The sequence below is a fragment of the Pipistrellus kuhlii genome, unplaced genomic scaffold (genome assembly GCF_014108245.1).
Source record: "Pipistrellus kuhlii isolate mPipKuh1 unplaced genomic scaffold, mPipKuh1.p scaffold_m20_p_2, whole genome shotgun sequence".
In the NCBI taxonomy this organism is placed as follows: Eukaryota; Metazoa; Chordata; class Mammalia; order Chiroptera; family Vespertilionidae; genus Pipistrellus; species Pipistrellus kuhlii.
The window spans coordinates 153,926,623-153,951,673 of record NW_023425515.1 but is presented as its reverse complement, the minus strand read 5'-3'; the positions used below and the strand labels follow the sequence as shown (position 1 = coordinate 153,951,673).

The 25,051-nt window shown below is 37.3% G+C and overlaps 1 protein-coding gene across 17 annotated transcripts in view; it reads right to left on the bottom strand.

The window, feature by feature from the left end:
• Positions 1 to 25,051, bottom strand: part of DOCK7 (dedicator of cytokinesis 7) — a 163,560-nt gene that overhangs the window by 120,847 nt on the left and 17,662 nt on the right. For 15 of the 17 annotated variants that reach the window (XM_036448254.2, XM_036448238.2, XM_036448240.2 and 12 more), the window contains exons 2-12: positions 22,158 to 22,263; positions 17,939 to 18,114; positions 17,684 to 17,752; positions 15,947 to 16,076; positions 15,640 to 15,852; positions 15,194 to 15,279; positions 12,156 to 12,222; positions 10,418 to 10,567; positions 7,641 to 7,721; positions 4,923 to 5,088; positions 808 to 950 (exon numbers count right to left, since the gene is read on the bottom strand). In XM_036448254.2, the coding sequence (XP_036304147.1) occupies positions 808 to 950; positions 4,923 to 5,088; positions 7,641 to 7,721; positions 10,418 to 10,567; positions 12,156 to 12,222; positions 15,194 to 15,279; positions 15,640 to 15,852; positions 15,947 to 16,076; positions 17,684 to 17,752; positions 17,939 to 18,114; positions 22,158 to 22,263 (1,387 nt within the window). Of the gene's footprint in view, positions 1 to 807; positions 951 to 4,922; positions 5,102 to 7,640; positions 7,722 to 10,417; positions 10,568 to 12,155; positions 12,223 to 15,193; positions 15,280 to 15,639; positions 15,853 to 15,946; positions 16,077 to 17,683; positions 17,753 to 17,938; positions 18,115 to 22,157; positions 22,264 to 25,051 lie in introns of those variants that run through there. The other 2 variants (XM_036448250.2, XM_036448251.2) reach the window with 2 other exon arrangements.

The window sequence follows — 25,051 nt, the reverse complement described above, 5'->3', positions numbered from 1 at the left end:
CAAGTTTTGTTTTTATGCTGGGTATTATATACTAAATTTCTATTACTATTAATGGATCATGACCAGCATTTGAAAAATACTGATTTGACTCAAGATTTGAAGTGTACGAAACATACTTGCAAAGAATAAAATATCTTTAAGAACTTCTTAGACTTACAAATTCACCTTTAAAAATAGCAATGGCATTTTGGTACCGAGATGCACCACTAAGACCTGAAAGTTCTAGTCCATATACCATGGACATGATAGGTTAGGTAAGAAAAAAAACTTGGGTTGGTAGGACAAATATAACCACATAATCACTCTATGAAAATCCATAAACTATGAATACTTAAGAAAAGTTAAAATATTACAATTAATAGAATATAGATGTGGAGGATTGATTCTGATGCATTATTAGTCAATGTCACTATTTAAATAAAATGATAAAACATATAACTTATTTTTACATATTTTATTTTATTCTTAAATTTTTTAATTTATTGAAATTACTATCAATTATTGTATGTAAAAGTACTACATGTGCAAGATTTTTCTGAAAACAAAAGAAATTTATTTATTTATTTATTTATTTATTTTGAAAGGGAGAAGGATAGAGAGTTAGAAACGTTGATGAAAGAGAAACATCGACCAGCTGCCTCTTGCACACCCCTACCAGGGATGTGCCTGCAACCAATGTACATGCCCTTGACTGGAATTGAACCCGGGACCCCTCAGTCCGCAGACCGACTCTCTATCCACTGAGCCAAACTAAAAGAAATTTACGAACAAATAATTCCCTAGAATTCCTACATGACAGAACAATACCTGCTTAAAAAAATTTGTCACTGTGAGCGTAGCAGGTCGAAAGCTGGTCAGGTTACAAGCATCATCTCCACTTGTTGTCCTTTCAAGTGATCGCCTGCCAACAATACTAGAATTCCTCCTCTCTGACCAAGACCCTTTTCTTTCTACAAAGGAAAAAAAAAAAAAGTAAAATATTCATTTTTTTTAATATTTAAAAAAGTTGTTTTAAAGCAGCTTCCCAAACACAGGGTGGAAATCCACTAAGGTTGAAAATTAACCACTTAGCATATTGATTATAGTATTATAGAAGAAATTCACTTCTGGGGAGATCAATAAGGAAATATTACATCTAAATCTTCTGATTCTCTTTAAAATTCTCCAATGTGGGAAGAAAAAAAAAAGGTAATTACCACACAAAGATTATGCATATGACCAAAGATGAGCTAAGAAGATCAGATATAGAGGAACTATAAATTTTAGTCACTATATATGGTCCCTCAGTCTTATAGCACTTGAATTTGAAACTTTTATTCAAATTTTTGCAAGATAACCCTACTATTCAAACAAAATAAAATAATTATGTTAAAGATTTAAAACTATAAACAAATTAGACCTACTAGACATCTACAATATACTCCACTAAACAAAAGGCAAGTGCACATTCTTCTCAAGCACACATAAGACATTCTCTAAAACAGATTATATATAGGTATATCTTGTTTTATTGCACTCTACAGATATTACATTTTAATTTCACATATTAAAGATTTGTGTCATTGAGCAACTCTATTGGTGCCATTTTCCAATAGTATTTGCTCAATTTGCCCCTGTTCACATTTTAGTAATTATCATATTTCAAATTTTTTTTTTTTCAATCCTCACCTGAAGATATTTTCCATTGATTTTTAGAGACAGAGGAAGAGAGTGAAAGATAGAAAAAAATATCAATGTGAGAGAAACATATAGATTGGCTGCCTCCTGCAGGTGCCCTGATCAGGGCCCAGGTCGAGGAGAAGCCTACAACTAAGGTATTATACGTGCACTTGACTGGAATCGAACCCAGAACGCTTTGTTCTGCAAGCCAATACTCTATCTAGTGAGCCAAACCGGCTAGAGCTATTTCAAACTTTTTCACTGTTATTATATTTGTTATGGTACTCTATCATCAATGATCTCTGATGTTATTGTAATTGTTTTCGGACACCACAAAGTTAAGAGAGCAAACTTAATAAATGTGTGTTCTGATTGCTTCACTTATGGGTTGTTCCCCTATCTCTCTCCTCTCCTAGAGACCCCAATTCCCTAAATCACAACAATACTGAAACTGGCCAAATAATAACCCTACAATGGCCTCCAAGTATTCAAGTAAAAGAAAGAGTACTATGTTTCTCATTTTAAATCAAAAGCTACAAATGACTAAGCTTAGTGAAGAAGGAATGTTGAAAGCCAAGATATGCTGAAAGCTAGGCCTCTTGCACCAAAGAGTTAGCCAATTTGTAAATGCAAAGTTCTTGAAATAAATTTAAAAAGTGCTGCTCCAGTGATCACACAAAAGTTAAGAAACTGAAACAGCCTTAATCTTGACTAGAGGCCGGTGCACGAAATTCGAGCACAGGTAGGCCAGCAATCAGGACTGATTGGGGCCTTCTGACTGCTGGCTAGGGCCTTCCTTCCAGCTGCAGGCTGGGGCCTACCTTCATCCTTTACTGCCCCCTAGTGGTGAGCACACATCATAGCAAGTGGGCAAACTCCAGGTCTGTCTAACTCCTGAAGGGACAATTTGCATATTAGCCTTTTACTATATAGGATATGGAGAATGTTTTAGTGGTCTAAATACAAGATCAAACTACCCACAACATTCCGTTTAGCCAAAGCCAAATCCAGAGCAAGATCCTAACTCTCTTCAATTCTATTAAGGCTGAGAAAAGTGAGGAAGATGCCGATGTAAAGTTTGAAGCTAGCAGAGGCTGGTTCATAGGTGTAAAGAAAAAAGCCATCTTCATAACATAAAATTGCAAGGTGAAGCAGCAAGTGCTGATATAAAAGCTGCAGCAAGTTATCCAGAAGATCTAGCTAAGATAACCAATGAAGGTGACTACACTAAACAGATTCCTAATAGAGACAAACAGCCTTATGTTAACAGATGCTATCTAGGACTTTTATAGCTAGAGAGAAGTTAAGTTAATGAATGGCTTCAAAGCTTCAAAACCTGACGCTCTTGTTAGGGGCTAGGCAGCTGCTGACTTTACATAGAAGCCAATGCTCACTTGCCGTTCCAAAAATCCTAGGGTCCTAAGAATTATGCTAAATCTACTCTGCCTGTGCTCTATAAAAGGAACAGCAAAGCCTGGATGATAGCACATCTGCCTGCATTATTCACTGAATATTTTAAACCCACTCTTAAGACCTATTGCTCAGAAAAAAATATTCCTTTCAAAATATTACTACTCATTGACAATGCACCTGGTCACCCAACAGATCTAATGGAGATGTACAACATTAATGTTTTCATGCCTCTAACACAGCATCCATTCTGCAGCCCATGGATCAAGGAGTAATTTCAACTTTTAAGTCTTTTTATTTACAAAATACATTTCATAAGGATTTATCTGCCATACTGATTCCTCTGATGGATCTGGTTAAGTAAATTGAAACTTTCTGGAAATGAGTCACCATTCTAGATGTCATTAAGAATAACACTGATTCATGTGAAGTGGTCAAAATACCAATATTAACAGGAGTTTGGAAGAAGTTGATTCCAACCCTCACTAATGACGACTTTGAGTGGTTGAAGATTTCAATGGAGGAAGTAGCTGCAGATGTGGTGGAAACAGCAAGAGAACTAGACTTAACAGTGGAACCTGAAGAAATGACTGAATTGCTGCATCTCATGATAAAACATTAATAGATGAGGAAATGCTTCTTATAGTAGATTGAGATAGAATTGACTCCTGATGAAGATACTACGATGATTGTTGAAATGACAACAAAGGATATAGAAATTATATAAACTTAGGTGAAAAACAGCAGCAGGGCTTAAAAAAACTGACTCCAATTATGAAAAAAGTTCTATAGGTAAAATGCCATCAAACAGCATCACATGCTATAGAGAAATCATTGGCAAAAGAAAGTCAATTAATGCAGCAAATTTCATTGCTGTTGTATTTTCAGAAACTGCCACAGATACCCCAGCCTTCAGCCATCACCACTCTAATCAGTCAGCAGACATTAACAGAGTCAAGACTCTCCACCAGCAAATACTTTATAACTCATTGAAGGCTCAGATGATAGTTAGGATATTTTAGCAAGAAAGCATTTTTAATTAAATTATGTACATTGTTTATTTAGACACTAGAGGCCCAGTGCACAAAATTCGTGAAGGGGGTGATGGTGAAGGTTGTCCCTCAGCCCAGCTTGCATCCTCTCCAATCTGGGACCCATTGAGGGATATCCAACTGGGATCAGGCCTAAACAGGAGATTGGACATCCCTCTCACAATCCAGGACTGCTGGCTACAAACTGCTTACCTGCCTCTGCCTGATTACCCCTAACTGCTTCTGCCTACCAGCCTGATAACCTCCTAACCACTCCCCTGCCAACCTGATCGATGCCTAACTGCTCCTCGGCTGGCCCGAATGACCCTAACTACCCTCTCCTGCTGGCCTGGTCACCTCTAACTGCCCTCCCCTGCAAGTCTGGTGCCCTCCCAACTGCCCTCCACTGCAGGCCTGGTCCCCCCCCCCAACTGCCCTTCCCTGTAGACCTGGGTTCCCCCCCAAATATCTTCCCCTGCTGGCCTGATCCTCCCAGCTGCCCTCCCCTCCTTCCTGGTCCTCCCTACCAAGTGCCCTCCCCTGGAGGCCTGGTCCCCCCCAGCTGCCCTTCCCTGCAGGTCTAGTCCCCCTACAACTGCCCTCCTCTGCTGTTTTAAATAAACACTGAATTATACACTTTAAATAGGTAAAATATATGGTATGCAAATTACATCTCAAAAAAACTGTTAAGGTTTTTACAAAAGACAAAAAAAGAAATCTATGTATGACTCATCACATTGCAAAGTCTACACATAAAACAAGCTATGTAAGAAAAAAGAAAAAATTATATATTTAGAAATATTTTATATAAAACACTCTTACCTCCAGTACTAATTTCTACCTCTGTAGAATCTCTTTCCAAACTCCCAGCACTGCTAACAATATTCATTAAATGGATCGCAGTCCAAGCAAAAGGCATGCGATATTTCCCAAGTCTTTGGCAAAACTGATCAGCTTGACTTTTCAGCTTCTCCAATTTTTCCTTATTCTGCAAAACAAAACTTTATACATTATATGATTATGCTCAAAGAAATGAATTAAAGGCTATTTCATATTAAATAAAGACACAGTTTGAGAATTCTCAATTTTCAACAAAGATGTAAAAACCATCTGTAGCTTTCAGAAATCAATTAACAGTGTGCTATCTTAACCATTGAACAATCTTAACCTGTTCTACAAATGTATGTATAGAATAAGTCTTTGACATTAGTTTGAAATTATCTCTGGAGAAAAGAAAAAAAAGCAAGGGTCAAACATGTTTATGTTCTAGAAGCTCAGTACATGAAATCTCACAGCTCTGCCCACCTGTCCGCCACTCCACTGTGCTCACAGCCCCACCCACCTGCGTTAGTGTCAAGTCCCCACCAGCGCCCATACACTCAGCCTCCTGGTGACCAGTCTTTAGTCATGCCACCGTGACAACGTCATGACCACGGGGGGTTTTTATGATAGAGACTAGTGGCCCAGTGCATGAAATTCGTGCACAGGGGTGTCCCTCAGCTCGGCCTGCACCCTCTCTAATCTGAGACATCCTCTCACAATCAGGGACCGCTGGCTCCTAACCAGTCACCTGCCTGACTGCCTGATCACCCATAACACTGCCTACCGGCCTGCTCACCCCCAACTGCCTTCCCCCACCAGCCTGCTCACTCCCAACCTCCCCACCCACCCCACCCCCATGGCCTTCCTGTCCCCAACTGCCCCACCTTGCCGGCCTGATCATCTCCAACTGCCCTCCCCTCCTGGGGCGATTGTTCCTAACCATCTCTGCCTCAGCCCCACCACCATGGTTTTGTCCAAAAGGACATCCAGAGGTCTCCTGGTCTAATTAGCATATTACCTTTTTATTAGTATAGAGATTGTAAGTACTACAATATTTTATGAAAGGAAACATTACCATGTTTACAACTGCAAACTAAAAAATATTCTAGGTTATGACTCATTAATTTGAAACATTCTAAAAAATATGGAAGCACTTGAGCCAATTTAAAATAGTTCCTAACTTAGAGCAACCATGAGGTGGGAGTGTAGGACACAAATATGCCAATAAATAAGACCAGAGTAATAATAAATAAAGAAAAAACAAAACAGTATTATGAGAGTACTAAATCCTGGGAAAAGACTAATGATCCAAACAGTAATGCCTATTTGGGAGACATCCTGAAGCTGACTCAACTTTTAGGCTATTCCTGAACAAGCACTAAGGCGACCTGCAATATCCAACCAATGATCCAAGAGTGAAAACCCACACCAAATTCCTCACTTATTCTTTCTATACAGTATGTCTCCTGGTGTGGTTTATTCTAATGACAGTTCCCTATCTGAATACTCAGAATTGGGAAAAATGGAAGGATAGCTAAATGGCATCACTTTGACTGTTATATCTAGTATACTTTAAAAATAGGTTCTTGTTTTAAAAGCCTAACTATTAATATAAAATGTACTTAATTCTATAAGCTTATGTAAATAAGTAAGAAGAAATGTGGAATAAGCTGCTATAATATCTTTGAGCTCCATACAACAGAGCAAATTTAATTTGTAAAATGACAACCTAGGAATACTTTAACCGTGCTTTCAACCAGATAGCCAGGGATCAGAGATTATCATGTGTTCAGACCTACCTATAATAACAGAAGAGGCTCAGCTCTTGTTCTGAATCTCAGAAAAATAGAAAGCAAAACATTTTCTAGTTTGTCAAGTATTTCTCAAGCATATCTCTCCTGGATATTTCCAGTATTAACTGAAGTGGTCAAAGACCTCAGATAACCTGTTATTATTATCACTAACTCAGGGTATCTGGAATTTGGGACCTATTATGGACCAATTATTTTTGCTTTAGAAGTTTATCTAAATTCTAGAAATTTGTTATTTGACAAAATAGAGGTTACATTTTCTCTTTTTAACACATTCTTAATTATCTATAGCTAGACAGAAGCCTAGAATATTTTTGTTTTGCTAGGAAAAGTTCCATCTGTATATATATAAGAAAAAAGTAATTATTTGGGAATTAAACTAAATTCACTTAGTTTTCTACGAAAAATTTTAATAATCAATTAATGTTTGGTGAGGGATTTTTTTTTATTTTTTATTTTTTAAATATTTTTATTGATTTTTTACAGAGAGGAAGGGAGAGAGATAGAGAGCTAGAAACGTTGATGAGAGAGAAACACTGACCAGCTGCCTCTTGCACACCCCAGGGGATGTGCCCGCAACCAAGGTACATGCCCCTGACAGGAATCGAACCTGGGACCCTTCTGTCCACAGACCGACGCTCTACCACTGAGCCAAACCGGTTTCGGCCGGTGAGGGATATTTTTAAAAAATAGCACAGGATGTGACACAAGCTAGGTGACAAAGCAAATAAAGAAACTGAGTAGGATAATAGAAAAAAATGAATTAAATTTATTAGTATGCTTTATATAGTAGTTTCCCAAATAAAAACTCAGGAGATTAGAGGTAATTTAGGACTGGGTTTGGGGATTTGGGTGAAATGGCAATAAATACAAAAGTGGGGGAAATGAGAGGAATGATATTCTATACCTTGGTGGCATCTGCTTCTTTGAAAATCATATATGGTTCTGCACACTCTCCAATGTCTCCTTGCTGTAGGACTTTTTCTAACTGTCAAAGACAATAATTAAAGATTAAACTTAAAAAAAAAAAAAAAAGCTATAAGCATGAATGCAAGGATGATTCAACATATAAAAATTAATCAATATAATAAAACTACATAATCATCTCAAGTAATACAGAAAAAGCACTGAACAAAATTCAATATACTTTCATAAAAGAAACACTCAACAAACTAGGAATTGAAGAGAGCGACCTCAATATAATCAAACCCTTATATGCAAAGCCCACAAGATAACATCACACTAAGTATTTAAGGTCAGCAACAAGATAGGGATGCTCACTTTTACCAATTCTATTTAATGTAGTAATTGAAAGACTGAGTCAGAGCAATAAGGCAAGAAAGAGAAATAAAACACAATCAAATTATAAAGGAAAAAGTAAAATTACCTCTATGAAGAGACATGATCTTTTATACAGAAAACCCTAATATTTCTCTCTCTGTCTCTCTCTCTCTCTCTCTCTCACACACACACACACACACACACACAACGATACTTTAGAACTAATTAAGGAATTTAGCAAAGTGTCAGATACAAAACATGCAAAAATAAGTTGCATGTCTATACACTAAAAAATGAAGCAATTTGAAAAAGAAATTAAGAAAATAATTCCATTTACAATAATATCAAAAATAATAAAATACTAAGGAACTAACCAAGAACTGAAAGATTTGTATTTTGAAAACTAAAACGGTGGTTAAAAAAAAAAAAAATGAAATAAAGGAAACAAATAAATGGCAAAAGATCTTGTATTCATGAACTAGAAAGCTTAATGCAGTTGTCAATACTACCTACAACAATCTGTAGATTTAATCAAAGTCACAATAATGGTGTGTTATTTTTATTTTCAGAAATAGAAAAATACATCCCCAAATTCATATGGAATCTCAGAGCACCTTGAAAAGTCAAAATAAGCTTTAAAAAAAAGGAACAAAGTTGAATGCTGGAAGCCTCACACTTCTTGATTTCAAAACTTAATATAAAGCTACAGTAATCAAAACAGTGTGGTATTGGCTTAAGGATATATATATATAGATCAATGTAGTAGAATAGAGTACAGAAATAAACCCATGTTTATATAGTTAAATAAATTTCAACAAGGGTACCAAGATAATTCAATGAGAAAAGAAGAGTCTTTTCAACAAATGGTGTTAAACAAAAACAGAAAACCTGAATGTCCAATTGCAAAAAATAAAATTATACCTTTACCTTATATCATATACAAAAATTCCCTTAAAATAGATCAAAGACTAAACATAGACCTAACATTATAAAACTCTTAGAAAAAAAAAATAAAGGATCTGACAATGTTTTCTTGGATTTGAGACAAAAATAGCACAGACAATTAAAGTAAAAATAAATAAACTGGACTACATCAAAATTTAAAACTTTTGTGCTTCATAGGACACAATCAACAGGAAAGACAAGAAATGAGAGAAATCATATATCTGATAAGGAGTTAATATCCAGAACAGAATTTTTTAAATCCTATAACTTAATAAAACAATAATAATTTGATTATTAAATACGCAAAGGACTTGAGTAGACATTTCTCCAAGGAAGCTATACAAATGGATAACAAGCATATGAAAAGATGTTCAAACCATTAATCATTAGGGGAATGCAAATCAAAACCATAATAAGATCATCTTACACTCATCAGAACGGCTACTCTCAAAAATAAATAAATATACAACAAATACTGCTAAGGATATGGAAAAACTGGCACACTTGGCAACTACTAGTGAAATGTAAAAAATGGTGCAGCCACTATGGAAAAGAGTACAAAGATTCCTCAAATATAAAAAATAGAACTACCATGCAATTCAGAAAATCTATTTCTGGGTATATATCAAATAGAATTGAAAGCAGTTGTTTGACCAAATATCAGACTAGATGTTGCTGTGTAGGTATTTTTTAGAGGTGATTAACATTTAAGTCAGTAAACTGAGTAGAACACGTTAACCCTCATGATGTGGGTGAGCCTCATCCAATTCATTAAAGGACATAGAACAGAAACTGAGGTTTCTAAAAAAAGATATTCTCAAAACTACTTGCCTGAGTTTCTAGTATGCTGCTCTGTGGGATTAAAACTCAAGACAACAACTCTTACCTGAATTTCCAGCCTGCCTGCCATACAGATTTCAGACTTGCTAGCCCTCAGCCAAATCCTTCCTTTCTGTGTTTGTGTGTATGTGTGTGTGTGTGTGTGTGTATGTGTTTGTGTGTGTCTATCCTACAGGTTTGTTTCTATGGAGAACCCTGACTAATACAGCCCCTAACTGAAGAAAAAAACTAGTAGCACCGTTAGTGTATGTTAAAGAATACTAAGAAGAAAAAATAAGTAAAGGCTAATCTGTGCCCATAAAAAGCTGCACTACTGATAGAGAGATGAGTATACAGACACTATACAAATAAACAAATATATTTAACACTAGAGACCCGGTGCACGAATTTGTGCATCAGTGGGCTTCCTTGGCCTGGCTGGCAATTGGGGCCGATTGGGGCCAGCTGGCCGGGGGGAGGGACTGCAGGAGGTTGGCCAGCTATGGGAGGTTGGCTGTGGAAGTGAACTGACCACCAGAGGACACCTCCTGCATTGAGTGTCTGCTCCCCGGTGGTCAGTGCATGTCATAGCGACTGGTCATTCAGTCACTTAGGCTTTTATATATATATTATTCTCACCTTTATTACAAGAAAAACATCTTGGGAAGGATAAGTGATAGAAAAAATAGCTGATCTTGCCAGGGTGGTAATGGCAGCAGGTGGTACATGTGGGCGTAGCAATCCTTTCATCTGCTCAGAATTAAGGTCAAAATAAAAGTTTTCTGAAATCTAAAAAATAAAATCATATATCAAATTTTTAAATTTACATTTTATAGAAACTCACACAAAAAATCATATATACCTAATCTTAAACTATTATAGATATTTAAATATTTATACTATAACATATAGCTTATCATATATGTCACTGACAATTCTTTACATATCTAAATCCAAAAAAATGTACAAACTATTTGGGAAATATAACACAATAAACATAGTCTAAAGAAGCATATCCCAAACTCTTCTGATTAGAAATGCAACCTCTAATAAAATATACAAAGAAGTTATTATTGAGACGAATTATCCCAAAATGTCTTTAAAAATTATATGAATAACTAGAAGCCCGATGCACGAAGGTTCGTGCAGGAATGGGCCTTCCTTTCCTTGGCTGCCAGCACCATCTTTGCACTCTGGCCCCAGAGCTGCCTTTCTGCTCCAGCCCTGCCTTCCCACGCTGCCCAGAGTCCCTGAGTGGCTGGGGCAGTACGGAATGCCTGTGTCATCGGCATGATGACGATGCAAGCGCCCTACCCCACCCCAGACAGCTCAGTGCCTGCATAATACAAAGATGGTGGGTTAATTTGCATGCTCACTCCTGATTGGCTGGTGGGCATTGCAAAGGTACGACCAATATGCATCTTTCTCTTATTAGTGTAAATATATCAGCAGTTTTGACTTAGCAAATACAAGTTGCTCAAGCAAAGTTCCACTGCCCCAACCATATTTTGACAGCAGAAGTCACTGAAGGCACTTCAAGTTTTTACTATCTTTACGCTTAAAATATTCAATAAGAAATGCTGTGATAAGATAGCCTTCTGTAAATGATGATGATAAAACCAACAATTAAAAGTTGCTACTGGCCAACAAAGGCTAGTCCCGGAGCAGCCAGGCCGGGAACAGCTCGCTCCTCGCCTGCCCCTGCCCCACGGCCGCCTCTCAGACATGGCTGGAAACTTTTGCGGGAACTTGAGGGTCTGCTGAATCAAGTGATGAAGGCTTAGATCTGGATGTGTTGAGTTAGTATAGCACTGGGGTGTTGATCTGTGAGTGCCTTGGGTGGGGCCTGGATGAGGCTGGTTGACCTATTTGGAAATGTCTTTTGTGTGAAATGTGTCATTGGGCATGTGGAGGTATTATTGATATGAGAAAATGCTAAGTAACTGATTTACTATCTGAAAAGGGATTTACTATCGGGGAAAGGGAGGGAGGAAGAGACTGAACATAAACTGTGCACCTATGGATGAGGACAATGGAGGATGGGGAGGAGGCGGAGGGTGGGGTGGGAACCTGGTGGAGGGGGGAAGAAATGAGGAACCTTTGTAATAATATGAACAATAAAGATTGATTAAAAAAAATAAAATAAAATAAAAAAATAAAAGTTGCTACTGGCTTTTGGAATTCTTTCAATGAAATAAAATCTAGGTATCAACTAAATTATTCCTTAGTAAGAAAATACTCAAGTCTTACAATTTCCATTTTCCTTTGTAAAATATCAATCTTTAATAATTCATAAAAAATTGTTACTTATTTATCTTATAAAACAACTTAAAATCAGGTTTCTGAAACCTATTATGTTTAAATCATATAACCTTACCTTTTTCTTTTCCTTGACATCATATAAAGCCAAACTTGCAAAAATGGGTTCAATTTCAATCTCAAACCTTTAGGAAGAAAAAGAATGAAGTACTTTAAAAATAAATATAGAATACATAATTGAAGAGAAATTCTCATTCCAAAAATAATCTCAATATCTTGTACTTTCCTACATCTGTGCTACACCCTCTATGTTAGCCTCTTCTTCCTGAAACACACTTTTCTAGGCATATCTTTCAATTTATATCAGCCATTACCTACTCTAGGTTATCTTCCATAATTTTTCCAGCTATAAGTAATCTCTGCATAAAAGTTCATGGCATTTTAAGTCCACGTTCTGACACTAAGTACTTTCTTAACTATAATTTGGTTATTTGTGTATGTAGATATATAAAATTTTAAATAAATTTTAAAAGTAAAGACCTAATGTTTTCATTTTCAGTATGTAAATCACATATTCAATGTAAAGAATATTTGGAAGAAAATGGGAGCATCCAAAATTTCATAACATGGAACCATAGTGCCTATACACCCAGATTTTTCTCTATGTATAAATGCACTTATTAAATTGATTAGTTTTTAAATAAAGAGTGTCACTATATACATATTTTATAGTCTGTTTTAAACTTAATATTTTATGGATATATTCCCATGACATAAATATTATTCTATCATTTTAAGTGCTGGCATACTAATTTTCATTACTTATTTTATAACGATATGTGTAAGTTGAGATGTCTAATTGACTTCCACAATGACTTACATTTAGTAAACACTCAATCAATATTTGCTAAATGAAATAAAATATTGTATAATAGAATAAAACGGTAGAACAGTGGTTATCAACCAAGGATAATTTGCCTCCAAGAAGAAATCTGGCAATGTCTGGAGATATTTTTGATTATTATAATTATTCCAGGATTATTACTGACATTTATTGAGCAGCGGCCAGGGAGGTGGCTAACCATTTTATATTATACTAGAAGCCCGGTGCACAAAATTCGTGCTCCGGAGGGTGAAGGGGGGTGTTCTCTCAGCCAGGCCTGCACCCTCTCATAGTCTAGGACCCGCTGGGGGATGTCTGACTGCCGGCATAGGCCCAATACCCCTAAGGATCAGGCCTAAGCCGGCAGTCAGGCATCCCTTTCACAATCCAGGATCCCTTGCTCCTTGCTGCCCACCTGCTCACTCCTTACGCTTGGCCTGCTGCTTCTTAGTGCTGCCGCAGAGGCAGGAGAGGCTCCCGCCACAGTTGATGTGCTCACCAGCCATGAGCACAATTTCTGGCTGAGTGGCACTCTCCCTGTGGGAGCGCACTGACCACCAGTCGTTCTGGTTGTCTGCTTATAACAGTCGCTTAGGTTTTTATTATATATAGACTAGAGGCCAGGTGCATGATATTCATGCACTGGAGGGTGGGGGGGCATCCCTCAGCCCAGCCTGTGCCCTCTTGCAGTTCGGGACTCCTTGGGGAATGTCTGCCTGCTTGCTTAGGCTGGCAGGCGGACATCCCCCAAGGGGTCCTGAGTGCTGCCGCTGAGGTGGGAGAGGCTCCCATCACTGCCACTTCACTCACCAGCCATAGGCCCACCTACTCTGGGAGCACTCTGACCACCAGGGGGCAGCTCCTGCATTGAGCACCAGCCCCCTGGTGATCAGTGCATGTCATAGTGACTGGTCATTCTGCCATTTGGTCGATTTATATATTAGGGTTTTATTATATAGGATAGGAGAGCCCCAGACAAATAATGCTCATTTTTTTATTATATGATTATCAGCCAAAGTCCTTAGAGGAGATAAACAACATATTTTCATTGGATTAAGAGTTTAATAAAAAGCCACTGACAAAGATTTGGACATAACTTTAGGGGAAACAATTACAGAGAATGCTATTCCCTGGAACAGCAACATCAGCAACTCATTATCATCACCCTAACCCCGTGGTCTGCAAACTGCAGCTCACAAGCCACATGAGGCTCTTTGGCCCCTTGAGTGAGGCTCTTCCATAAAATACCACGGCCTGGGCAAGTCTATTTTAAAGATGTGGCGTTAGAAGAAGCTTAAGTTTAAAAAATTTGACTCTCAAAAGAAATTTCAATCGTTGTACTGTTGATATTTGGCTCTGTTGACTAATGAGTTTGCCAACCACTGCCCTAACCTAAAGGAAAATGTGCAAGTGGTAACCAAAATTAGAAAAAATAGCTCTATGGAGGACCCTTCACAGGGTGACAATTAATCAACGTTATCTAGCAAAGAATAAGTTAAAACAAGTACCCCAACTTGATCTCACTCTCTTCCACCCTCTGACTTCCTACTGATGCCTCTCTTAGCAGACCTCAACCAGATGCCAAAAGAATAGGGGTCTCGGTTATACCGTGTACATGATTAAGCCTCTACTAAGCATCCTTTGTAACACTTGACAATGCTAGTCTTTTTGAATTGTCTGGCTTTTCTTACCCATTCCAGTGCGTAAATGGTATCATATTGGATTTTCAATATGCATTCTTTCATGTTTAATTAAACACATATAGCCTTAGCTTTCAAGGAAAGAAAATTGCCTATGTTATCTAAACACAGAAGTGGCCTGTCCTTATACATTGCTTCTTTCAAAAAAATTATAAATTGAAACTTCTTTTTTCATGTCAGAATAACTAACTGATAATATTAACATGATAGAGTATAAAGAGCATAGGTTGCATAATGAGTATGCTAGTTAATCTCTGCTAATGCTTTTGAACACTGGTTTCCTCATTTGTAAAATAAAGAAAATAATATCTACCTTACAGAATTACTCTGAAGACAGCATGAAACAAAATAAGAGAAAGCATTTTGTGAAGTATAATATAAATGTGAATATTTAACTTTTTTACAGAAGGGAAAAAATATGTTCTTCAAAAAAACAAAGCCTACCATGTGACAAAGGCACAATCAATTCTTTAAGGAAAAAGATACGTTATCTTTATATTCCCCACGCCAAGAAAATACTTCTCAAAAGAATACAGTAAACCAAAGTATGCAGTAAACGAAATGAATACTCACTTGAGTGATAAACATTTTACAAGAAGTCTTTGACCAAAATGTTCTTTGGGCACATCAGGAACACTAAGTCGTTCTATTGGTTCTTCCTACAAATTGACAAGCAACACCAAAATGAACATGCTTAAAATATTTCAACCCTTCACAATTTCTTTAAAAACTTATTTTATTAATTTAGTACTTTTAGTCTTCATAATTGAACACAAAATAGAATGACCTATTTATTATAGAACAGAAGTCACTAGATCATAAGTGAGTTAAATTCACAGAAGCTACTCATTAGGAATAAATTCACTAGAATAAAAAGTATGTTTCATTTATAAAAATTATAGCTATGATTCAGGTGAGATTTATCCCCTACATTATTATAACACTATACTATATATAACTCATACTCCCAAAATGTCTATTTCATAATTACTTGCTTCTTTATTCCCAAATAACTATACCTCATCTGGTGATGGATGCAAACCAAAGAGTTCCTTGTGACGGTTTGATTTCCTTTGGTCATCATTCTGACGGTCTATTTCTTCATTTGGAGTTCGATCAAGTAAGTTGGGAAGCAGAGCATCGGGAAGTGAATTTTTCAAGTCAAAAATACTACAGGCCCAGCTACCTCTTGGAGTATCATCTATTGACATTGAACGTCTTTTAAGATCATCCTGACATGTAAAATATTAAAAATATATTAATTAATGAATAAAACAAGCCATTTAAAAATATCATTTAATAGTAATTTCAAAATAAAAGTATTACTTGCTCATCCTGGTAGTTGCTGCCATCTGGAGCTTCATCAGATTCAAACACCTGTTTTGGCAAACCTTTTTGCCTTTCTTTCTGTTTATCTAATGTATTGGGATTAAATCCTGTTCCCAGTTTATGATATCTATTCAAAATAAAACAGTTATGTAAATACCAATTTTCAAAAAATTTCCACTTTTTCATCATCAAATAATAAGCCAAATATTCTCTGAATATTTATTTACATAATAAATATATACACTAGCAGTTTTGAGTGTGCTAAACAATTAACCAGAGGTTTAAGAAAACTTCCCTTCCAAGTTCTTTTAATCCAACTAGAGAGCAGGTTAAGAATTTCCAGAAGTAAACCACAATTTGGCTATGGGAGATCAAAGAATTTACTTAACTACTCCGAGCCTAAGCTACTTTTCTATTGAAACTTTAAATGAGATGAGTATAAAGTGCTCAATAAAATGACAGCACATAGTAAATACCCATAAACATTAACTATCTGACTCTGTTGCCTAAATCAAGGTCAGCAACACCATGATTAAAATTAAATAGTAAATTCCATAATTCTATAAAAATATATTTTAAAAACAAACAAAACTAAATCTCCTAAACTATTTTAAATCTCCTACAACTAAGCTATTTATTGAGATTTCTGGTTTTAAGTTTCCAACATACATGTATAAAAGTAAAAACTTTTGAATTATCTGACAGAGGGACATTCTCTTCACTAAATTCTAAAAGCTGACTATTGAAATACTTATCAAAAGTGTAAGTTAATAAAAACAGCTCTTCTTTAGAAAGAGTAGCAGTCTGTGCTTTTATTAGGTCACACTAAAACTAAAAAGCATGTGAGCAGTATCCCCAAGAGTGAGGCTTAGCACAATGTTAAATCCAGTAAAATAAGACAAGCCATAAGGGCAAAACAATAAGTAACGAATACATTATTGTTGCTAGAACAACTGAGCACACAGTACTTCATTTCTGAAAACTACAGAATAGAAGTCATAAAAGAATTCTCCACTATTTCAGTCATATTTCCTTTTTAAAAAAAAAAATAAGGCTTAAAAATTAAGTCTCATACAAAGACTCTTATCTTCATTATGCAAAGTAGCAAAATAAAAGTTTTATTTGCCCTAACCACTTTGGCTCACTGGATAGAGTGTCGGCCTGCGGACTCAGTGGTCCCTGGTTCGATTCCAGTCAAGAGCATATACCTTGGTTGCAGGCACATACCAAGTAGGGAGTGTACAGGAGGCAGCTGATCAATGTTTCTCTCTCATTGATGTTTCTAACTCTCTATCCCTCTCCCTTCCTCTCTGTAAAAAAAAAAAAAAAAAAAAAAAAAAAAAAAAAAAAATCAATAAAATATATTTTTTAAATTTAACTACTTAAATTTCAATAAATTGAATTCTTTTTAAAAACTAAAATCATTCATCAATAACTACCCATGATTTTCCAAAAGAATTAGACTATAAATCATTTTAATTATATACTATCAGTTATTAGTGATCTATGATAACATGAAAATATTATCTCCACAAACCTATTATTTTGTAAGAAAAGTAAGTAAGAGTAATTGTGGAACTCCTAGAGAGAAGACATATGTCTGAAGATATCTTTTGCTTCTTCAGCTACTTGTTTAAAGTAATCTTTAAGTTTCATAATTATTACTAATTTACCTTAATCTATTTATAGATCCTACTTAGTATTTTTAAATGCTATAATAAACATATAACTTACTTTCTGATCACAATTGCCCAGTCTTCTGTATAACTTCTTATACAATCTCTAACATGTGGATCCATTTCACTATTTTAAAAGAAAAACATTTGTAATTTAGATAGAAAAGCAGCAATGTTGGTGAATTTGGTTGCTATAACTCTCTGTTTGTATAACAGAAAATAGCCCTACCGTAAGAAATAGGATATAAATCAAATAATAGATCGTAGCCTTTCTGTAGTTACTAAAACCAAAAACAGGTTAATGTCTCCTTACCTTTCTTCAGGTACAGCTGAAACAAGGGTTCTGCAGTCCCTAGGACTATGAACAACTTCGATATCATCTGGAGGGAATTCAACCAATTCCCTTAAAGGCCCAGAATCCACACCTAAAGGATGAGTAGCAAGGTACTCTTCTAAATCCACTGGATCCACTGCTTCCGTAAGGGGCACCTTTATAAAAAGGGGGGAGAAGGAGGAGATGTAGGAGATAAAAGTGAATGGAAAGGAAAAGGCAAATGTTAAGAATTTTAAAACTTTAAGCAAAAAAATTTTATTCTTTTAAAGACAATATGTTTTAACCTAGTTACTTCTAAATTTTCAACAGATGCACTAAAGAAACTATGAGATTTAGGGTTATAATCTCTTTAATCCTCTTGCTTAGACTTTATCCATGTCTCTCATGTAAAGCCAGCAATGATCATTAACAGTTTTATAATAATTTACAGTGACAAAATGGTCATAGAGGAATTTTTTTTTTCTTTTTTATATCTTTGGAATTTTCATTGCTAAGTTTCTAAATAGTACTTTTACTTTACTTGTTGCCATTGTTGATTATCCTAGTAAAAACATATAACCAAACTGTGGTAAGCTGAAAAATGGTCCTCCAAAAGATCTCCCTATACCAATCCATTGACCTTTCATGACAAAAAATTAAGATAAAAAAATAAAAGGTATGATCTATAATATAATATAATGTGGACATTATCTTGAACTATCTGAGTGAATCACAAATGCAATCATATACATCCTTATATAAAGACAGGAAGAGTTGGGCCACACAGAGGAGAAAACCATATGAAGACATAACAAAGACAGATCTGAAGATTCTGGCCTTAAAGATAGAAGTGATGCAGTTACAAGTAACAATCAGAATCTGGAAGAGGCAAGGAACTAATTCTCTTCTACAATATATCCTCCAAAGAGAGTGAGGCCTTGCCAAAACCTTGATTTCAGTCCATTGATGCTGATTTCAAACTTTTGGACAGAAGTAGTATGAAAAAATAAATTTCTTTTGTTTTTAAGCCACCCAGTTTGTGGTAAGTTATCACAGCAGCCAAAGGAAACTAATTCACAGACCATATTGAAAGTAATAACAGAATGTTCAGAGCATTCCTTAGCAAAGCTGAAAATATACTTTTTATTAAGACACCCAACTTATTTTCTGAAGAAAAAATATTTAGGCAAAACAATGAAGGATTATATAACAAACGTCCAGATGTGAAACATTGGTGTTATGAAAAAAAATACAAAAACACAGAATTACCATATGATGTTCCAATATCACTTCTAGGTAAATACCAAAAAAACAAAAACAAATAAAGACTCAAACTGATTTTGCACACTCATGTTCACAGCAGCATTACCCATAGCCAAAAGATATAAACAACTCAATGTCTATCAACAGATGAATGGACAAAATGTGGTTTACAACAAAATTAAATATTATTCAGCCTTTGAAATTAAAACACACTAGAGGCCCGGTGAACGACTTCGTGCATGGGTGGGGTCCCGTAGCCTGACTGGGGATTGGGGCCAGGGAGAGACCACAGGAGGTTGGCCAGCTGGCTGGGGAGGGACTGCAGAAGGGTTCTAGGGTGTGTCTGGCCTTCTCCATCAGTCCTGATCAGCCAGACCCCAGGAGCAAACTAACCTACCGGTCAGAGCATCTGCTCCCTGGTGGTCAGTACACGCCACAGCAACTGGTTAAGCGGTCAACCAAACAATTGACGGATTGGTCAGATACTTAGCATATTACACTTTTATTATATAGGTTGATTCAACATGGATGAGCTTTGAAGACATTAAGATGAGTAAAATAAGCCAGATACAAAAGACAAACATTGTACAATTCCACTTATATGAGGTACATGGAATAGACAGATTCAGTGACAGAAAATAGAAGTTGCCAAGGATTGAGAGAGAGAATAGGGAATTATTGTTTAATGGGTATACAGTTTCATTTTGGGATAAAAAATTTCTGGAAATAGCTAGTGGTAATAGTTGCACAACACTATGATATACTTTTTTTTTTTTTTAAATAGATTTTATTGATTTTGTACAGAGAGGAAGGGAGAGAGATGGAGAGTTAGAAACATCGATGAGAGAGAGTCATCGATCAGCTGCCTCTTGCACACCCCCTACTGGGGATATGCCCGCAACCAAGGTACATGCCCTTGACCGGAATCGAACCTGGGACCCTTCAGTCCCCAAGCCAACGCTCTATCCATTGAGCCAAACCGGTCTTGGCAACACTATGATATACTTAATACCACTGAATTATACATTTAGAAATGAATTGGTAAATTTTGTTATATATATTTTAACACCAGATAGAGAGATATATAAAAAAATTTAATGAACATTTTTAAAAAACTGAAGTCAATGCTTCTCCATCCAGATATTATTTTGGGGGCAGTATAATTTTTAAGATTTAAAGTATCACAAATGAATATTCAATGAAAATAATGACAAAAGTTGGGGAACCTTACACATGTCTAATTCAAAATTAATTTTTCCTCAAAATACCAACCATATCAAGAGTGTTAGGCCCTAGCCAGTTTGGCTCAGTGAAGAGTGTTGGCCTGCGGACTGAAGGGTCCCAGGTTCAATTCTGGCCGAGGGTACACACCTAGGTTGCAAATTCAATCCCCAGTAGGAGATGTGCAGGAGGCAGCCAATCAATGATTCTCTCTCATCATTGATGTTTCTCTTTCTCTCCCTCTCCCTACCTCTCTGAAACCAATTTTTAAAAAAGAGTAAAAAGTATTAGGGTGTCATAGGAAGCTATGACACTCTCTTAAAAACATTAAATCACATAGAGGATAACTGATCTTGTTTCTATAATTTATAGAGAAGGTCAATGGCTTTCTAGGTATAATGTTAGCTAGATCAAGGAAACAAATTTATTTTTGCTACAATGGTCTCCATTCCCTCTGATGCCCATGGGGAGACAGCAGCCTGAGTTAGTCTTGGGATGTATTGATGAGCTCCTTACAACTATAAATTATTTTACAAGACTCCAAAGAAAGATCCTGTATTCACTGACAAAAAAAAGAAGATTGCAACATGACTTTATATGAGAGAGTGAGTGATAGGGCAGCAAGCAGGGTTAAAGGTGACAAAGAGAATAGGAAAGCACTACAGAATGTCTCACAGGCAATGTGAGAACTTATCTAACTTCAGCAATCATTGCATTGGAATTTTGGCTGACATGTTTATTTTATTTTTATTTTGGCTGACATAGTTAAAGATCTCTTTCAATTCTTTGCAGCATGCCATCAAAACTTCTGGCATTTAGCCCTGGCTGGTTTGGCTCAATGGATAGAACATCTGCCTGCGGACTGAAGGATTCCAGGTTTGACTCCAGTCAAGAGCACATGCCTGCATTGCAGGCTCGATCTCCAGTGGGGTACATGCAGGAGGTAGCCAGTCAATGATTATCTCTCATCATTGATGTTTCTCTCTCTCTCTTCCTCATCCTTCCTCTCTGAAATCAATAAAAATATATTAAAAACAAAACAAAACAAAAAAACCTTCTGGCATTTAATTAGTGGTTGTATGGGCCTGAAGGAAAGGGGGTAAAAGGGTTATAGCTAAAGAGTATTTTTTTTAAGGTGATGAAAATATTATAACCGGACTGTAGCAATGGTTGCACATATCTTTGAATATGTTAAATCCATTGAATTTTACGTTAAATGGATGAACTGTATGATAAATAAATTAAATTTCAATAAAGCTGTTTAAAAAAAGTTCAGCCAGAATCAAATCAGTTACAGGAAATACGGAAGTAGAAAAACAAGTCTATAAGGAAGAAATTTCAAAAAAGCTGCATCAGAATCTAATCAGTTACAGGAAATACACGGAATAGAGAAATAAGTCTACAAGGAAGCAAACATAAAATCCAAAAGGCAAGATATACTGTAAGACAACTAACCCAATTTCCTCAAGTCAATGTCATAAAAACAAAGTTAAAATTTCAGAATTGATTAAATCCTGAATGTAGTTTCAGAATTGACTAGGAAATCAACACTTCTATAATACCTCCTAATATTCTCCCCCAACTCAAATTTCAGGAAAGAGAAAACAATAAATAAGGTTATGAAACGAGTGATGTTATCCAATCTACTGGATCCTATCTTTCCACTATTTTTTCATGGCCTAGTCAGTAATATACCAATAACATACCATATCCATATTTTAAATATGCTACTTACTGCGGTATGATGGGATATATTGCCAACAATGTTGAGGTTTTTAAGCAGTTGAGGAGAACCACTATATTGCCCAGAGATCTGCTTCCTAACTTCAGCAGCCACAGTTCTACAACAAAAAAAGCAAATATATTATTTTTAAAAAGAAAACAAAAATTAGGTTTAAAATGGGAGAAAGGTAAGTATATTAAAGATCCATTTGAAGAACAAAATCTCAGCATGTTAATTCTATCTAATAAAAGAGTAATGTACAAATTAACCATTACTCTACTGCACCCCAAAGCCATGCCCACCAGCTAATCAGGAGCGAGTATGCAAATTAACCCAACCAAGATGGCTTCGGCCACAGAGCAAGCAAGAGGCTTGGGTTTTCCTGGCAATGGAGGAAGCCAAATTTTCCACACACCTTGGCCGGCCCAGGCCTCCACTCAAAGCTACAAAGTTCCAATTATAAAAGATAAATAAATCCCAACAAAAATGGCAGCAGCCACAAAGCTGGAGAGAGCAGGAGGCTTGAGATGCCCCCGGCAATGGAGGAAGCCAAGCTTCAGCAGCCCTGACCTGCCTTGGCCTCCGCTCAAGGCTACAAAGTTTCAATTATAGAAGATAAATAAATCCCAGATACCAGAGCCTCCACTTGGGTCACTAGGGGGTGTGGCCAACCTGCAAACCACCACAGGCCCCTTGCCCAGGCTGCCCAACGGGCCAAGGGAACCCCTACCCTGATCCGGGATACCCTTTAGGGCAAACAAGCTGACTCCCACTCATGCACCAGGCCTCTATACTATCTAATAAAAGAGTAATATGCAAATTGACCATTACTCTAACACACAAGATGACTACCCCCATGTAGTCAAAGATTCTGCCCCCATGTGGACACAAGATGGTCATTACAAGATGGCCAACAGGGGAGGGCAGTTGGGAGGGACCAGGCCTGCAAGGGAAGGCAGTTGTGGGCAATCAGGCCAGCAGGGGAAGGCAACTGAGAGGGACCAGGCCTGCGAGGGAGGGCAGTTGGGAGTGATCAAGCCTGCAGAGGAGAACAGTTAGGGGTGATCGGGCTGGCAGAGAAGGGAAGTTGGGGCAACCGGGCCTTCAGGGAAGGCAGTTGAGGGAGACCAGGCCTGCAGGGGAGGGCACTTGGGGGTGACCAGACGTGTAAAAGAGGGCAGTTATGGTGACCAGGCCTGCAGGGGAGGGCAGTTAGGGGCAAACAGGCTGGCAGGGGAGCAGTTAGGCATCAATCAGGCTGGCAGGGGAGTGGTTAGGGGGTGATCAGGCTAGCAGGCAGACAAGCAGCTGAGAGCCACAGTCCTGAATTGTGAGACTGATGTCCCAGATTGGAGAGGATGCAGGTTGGGCTGAGGGACACTCCCCCAACCCCATGCATGAATTTCATGCACTGGCCTCTAGTCCCTTCTAATAAAAGAGTAATATGCAAATTAAGACTATAAATTTATAAGATACTAGAAACCCAATGCACAAAATTCGTGCATGGGGTGGGGGGTGTCCCTTAGCCCAGCCTGCACTGTCTCCGATCTGGGACCCCTTGAGGGATGCCCGACTGTCCATGTAGGCCCAGTCAGACATCCGTTTCACAATCCAGGACTGCGGGCTCCCAACCACTCACCTCCCTGCCTGCCTGGTTGATCCTAATCGCTTCTGCCTGCCAGCCTGACCACCCCCTAACCACTCCCCTGCGAGCCTGATCGACACCTAACTGTTCCCCTGCCCGCTTGATTGTCCTTAACTACTATCTCCTGCCAGCCTGCTCACCCCTAACTGCCCTCCCTTGCCAGCCTTGTTGCCCCTAACTGTCCTCTCCTGCAGTTCTAGTGGTCCCCAACTGCCCTCTCCTGCTGGCCCAGTCACCACTAACTGCCCTCCCTTGCCAACCTGGTCACCCCCAACTGCCCTCCCCTGCAGGCCCCACTGGGGATGTGCCACAACCAAGGTACATGCCCTTGACCGGAATCGAACTTGGGACCCTTCAGTCCACAGGCTGACGCTCTATCCACTGAGCCAGACCGGTTTTGGTGAAAGAGAATCTTTTAATAGCAGACATACAAAAAAATAATCCCCATTTTACAAATACTTGTCTTATTTCTGTATGACACAACTTTCCCAAAAAAGAAAACTGACAATAATTGAAAATAAGAACCTGTTCCAAACTGAGCTTTAACAGCAATATCTGCAACCCAGACAATGGATGTATTTACAATGAGATCTCAGTATAAAAAGATTTCATTAAATAGTAACAAGGAATTTTTCCCAAATAAAAAACAGTACCTCTTAACCATACTATGGCCCAGAGAATGCAAGACAAGAAATGTGATGAATACAGTTCTTGATAACAGTCAAAACACTTTATCATAGATTACTTTTTCTGACAATTTTTGCTACACTTAGTGATAACACATACAGTAAGGTAATAAGGAAGTCCTTTTTACTTCTAATAAGCTATTAACTTCAACTTCAAAATGGAAAGAAGAGTAGGTCAGAAATCCCCTATAACTTATGCTCTTAAATTATAAGAGAAAAGCTTCTTCCCCTCCCAAAAGAACATGATCCAATATTTGACCTATTGGTCTCCTTATCAACTCTCTCCACCATAGGATGTTGGAAATAACCAACAAAGGATGCACATTCTGCAGCAAAGTAATGTTGCATTTAATCTTTCCTCTAACCTCCTCTCATTTTCAGATGCACCATCCAACCATGACTTTCAGAATGACCCAAGGATAATAAGCTGATCTGGGTCTCTCTCATCTCCAGTCAGCCTAAGTAAAGTGAATAAGAAGAGTTTAGACTAAAATAAAAGCATTTAGTTGAGCCATTTCTTTAATGTCTAAAATAGCTGCAATGTAACATGTCAAATAAAAGAACAAGACCTCACC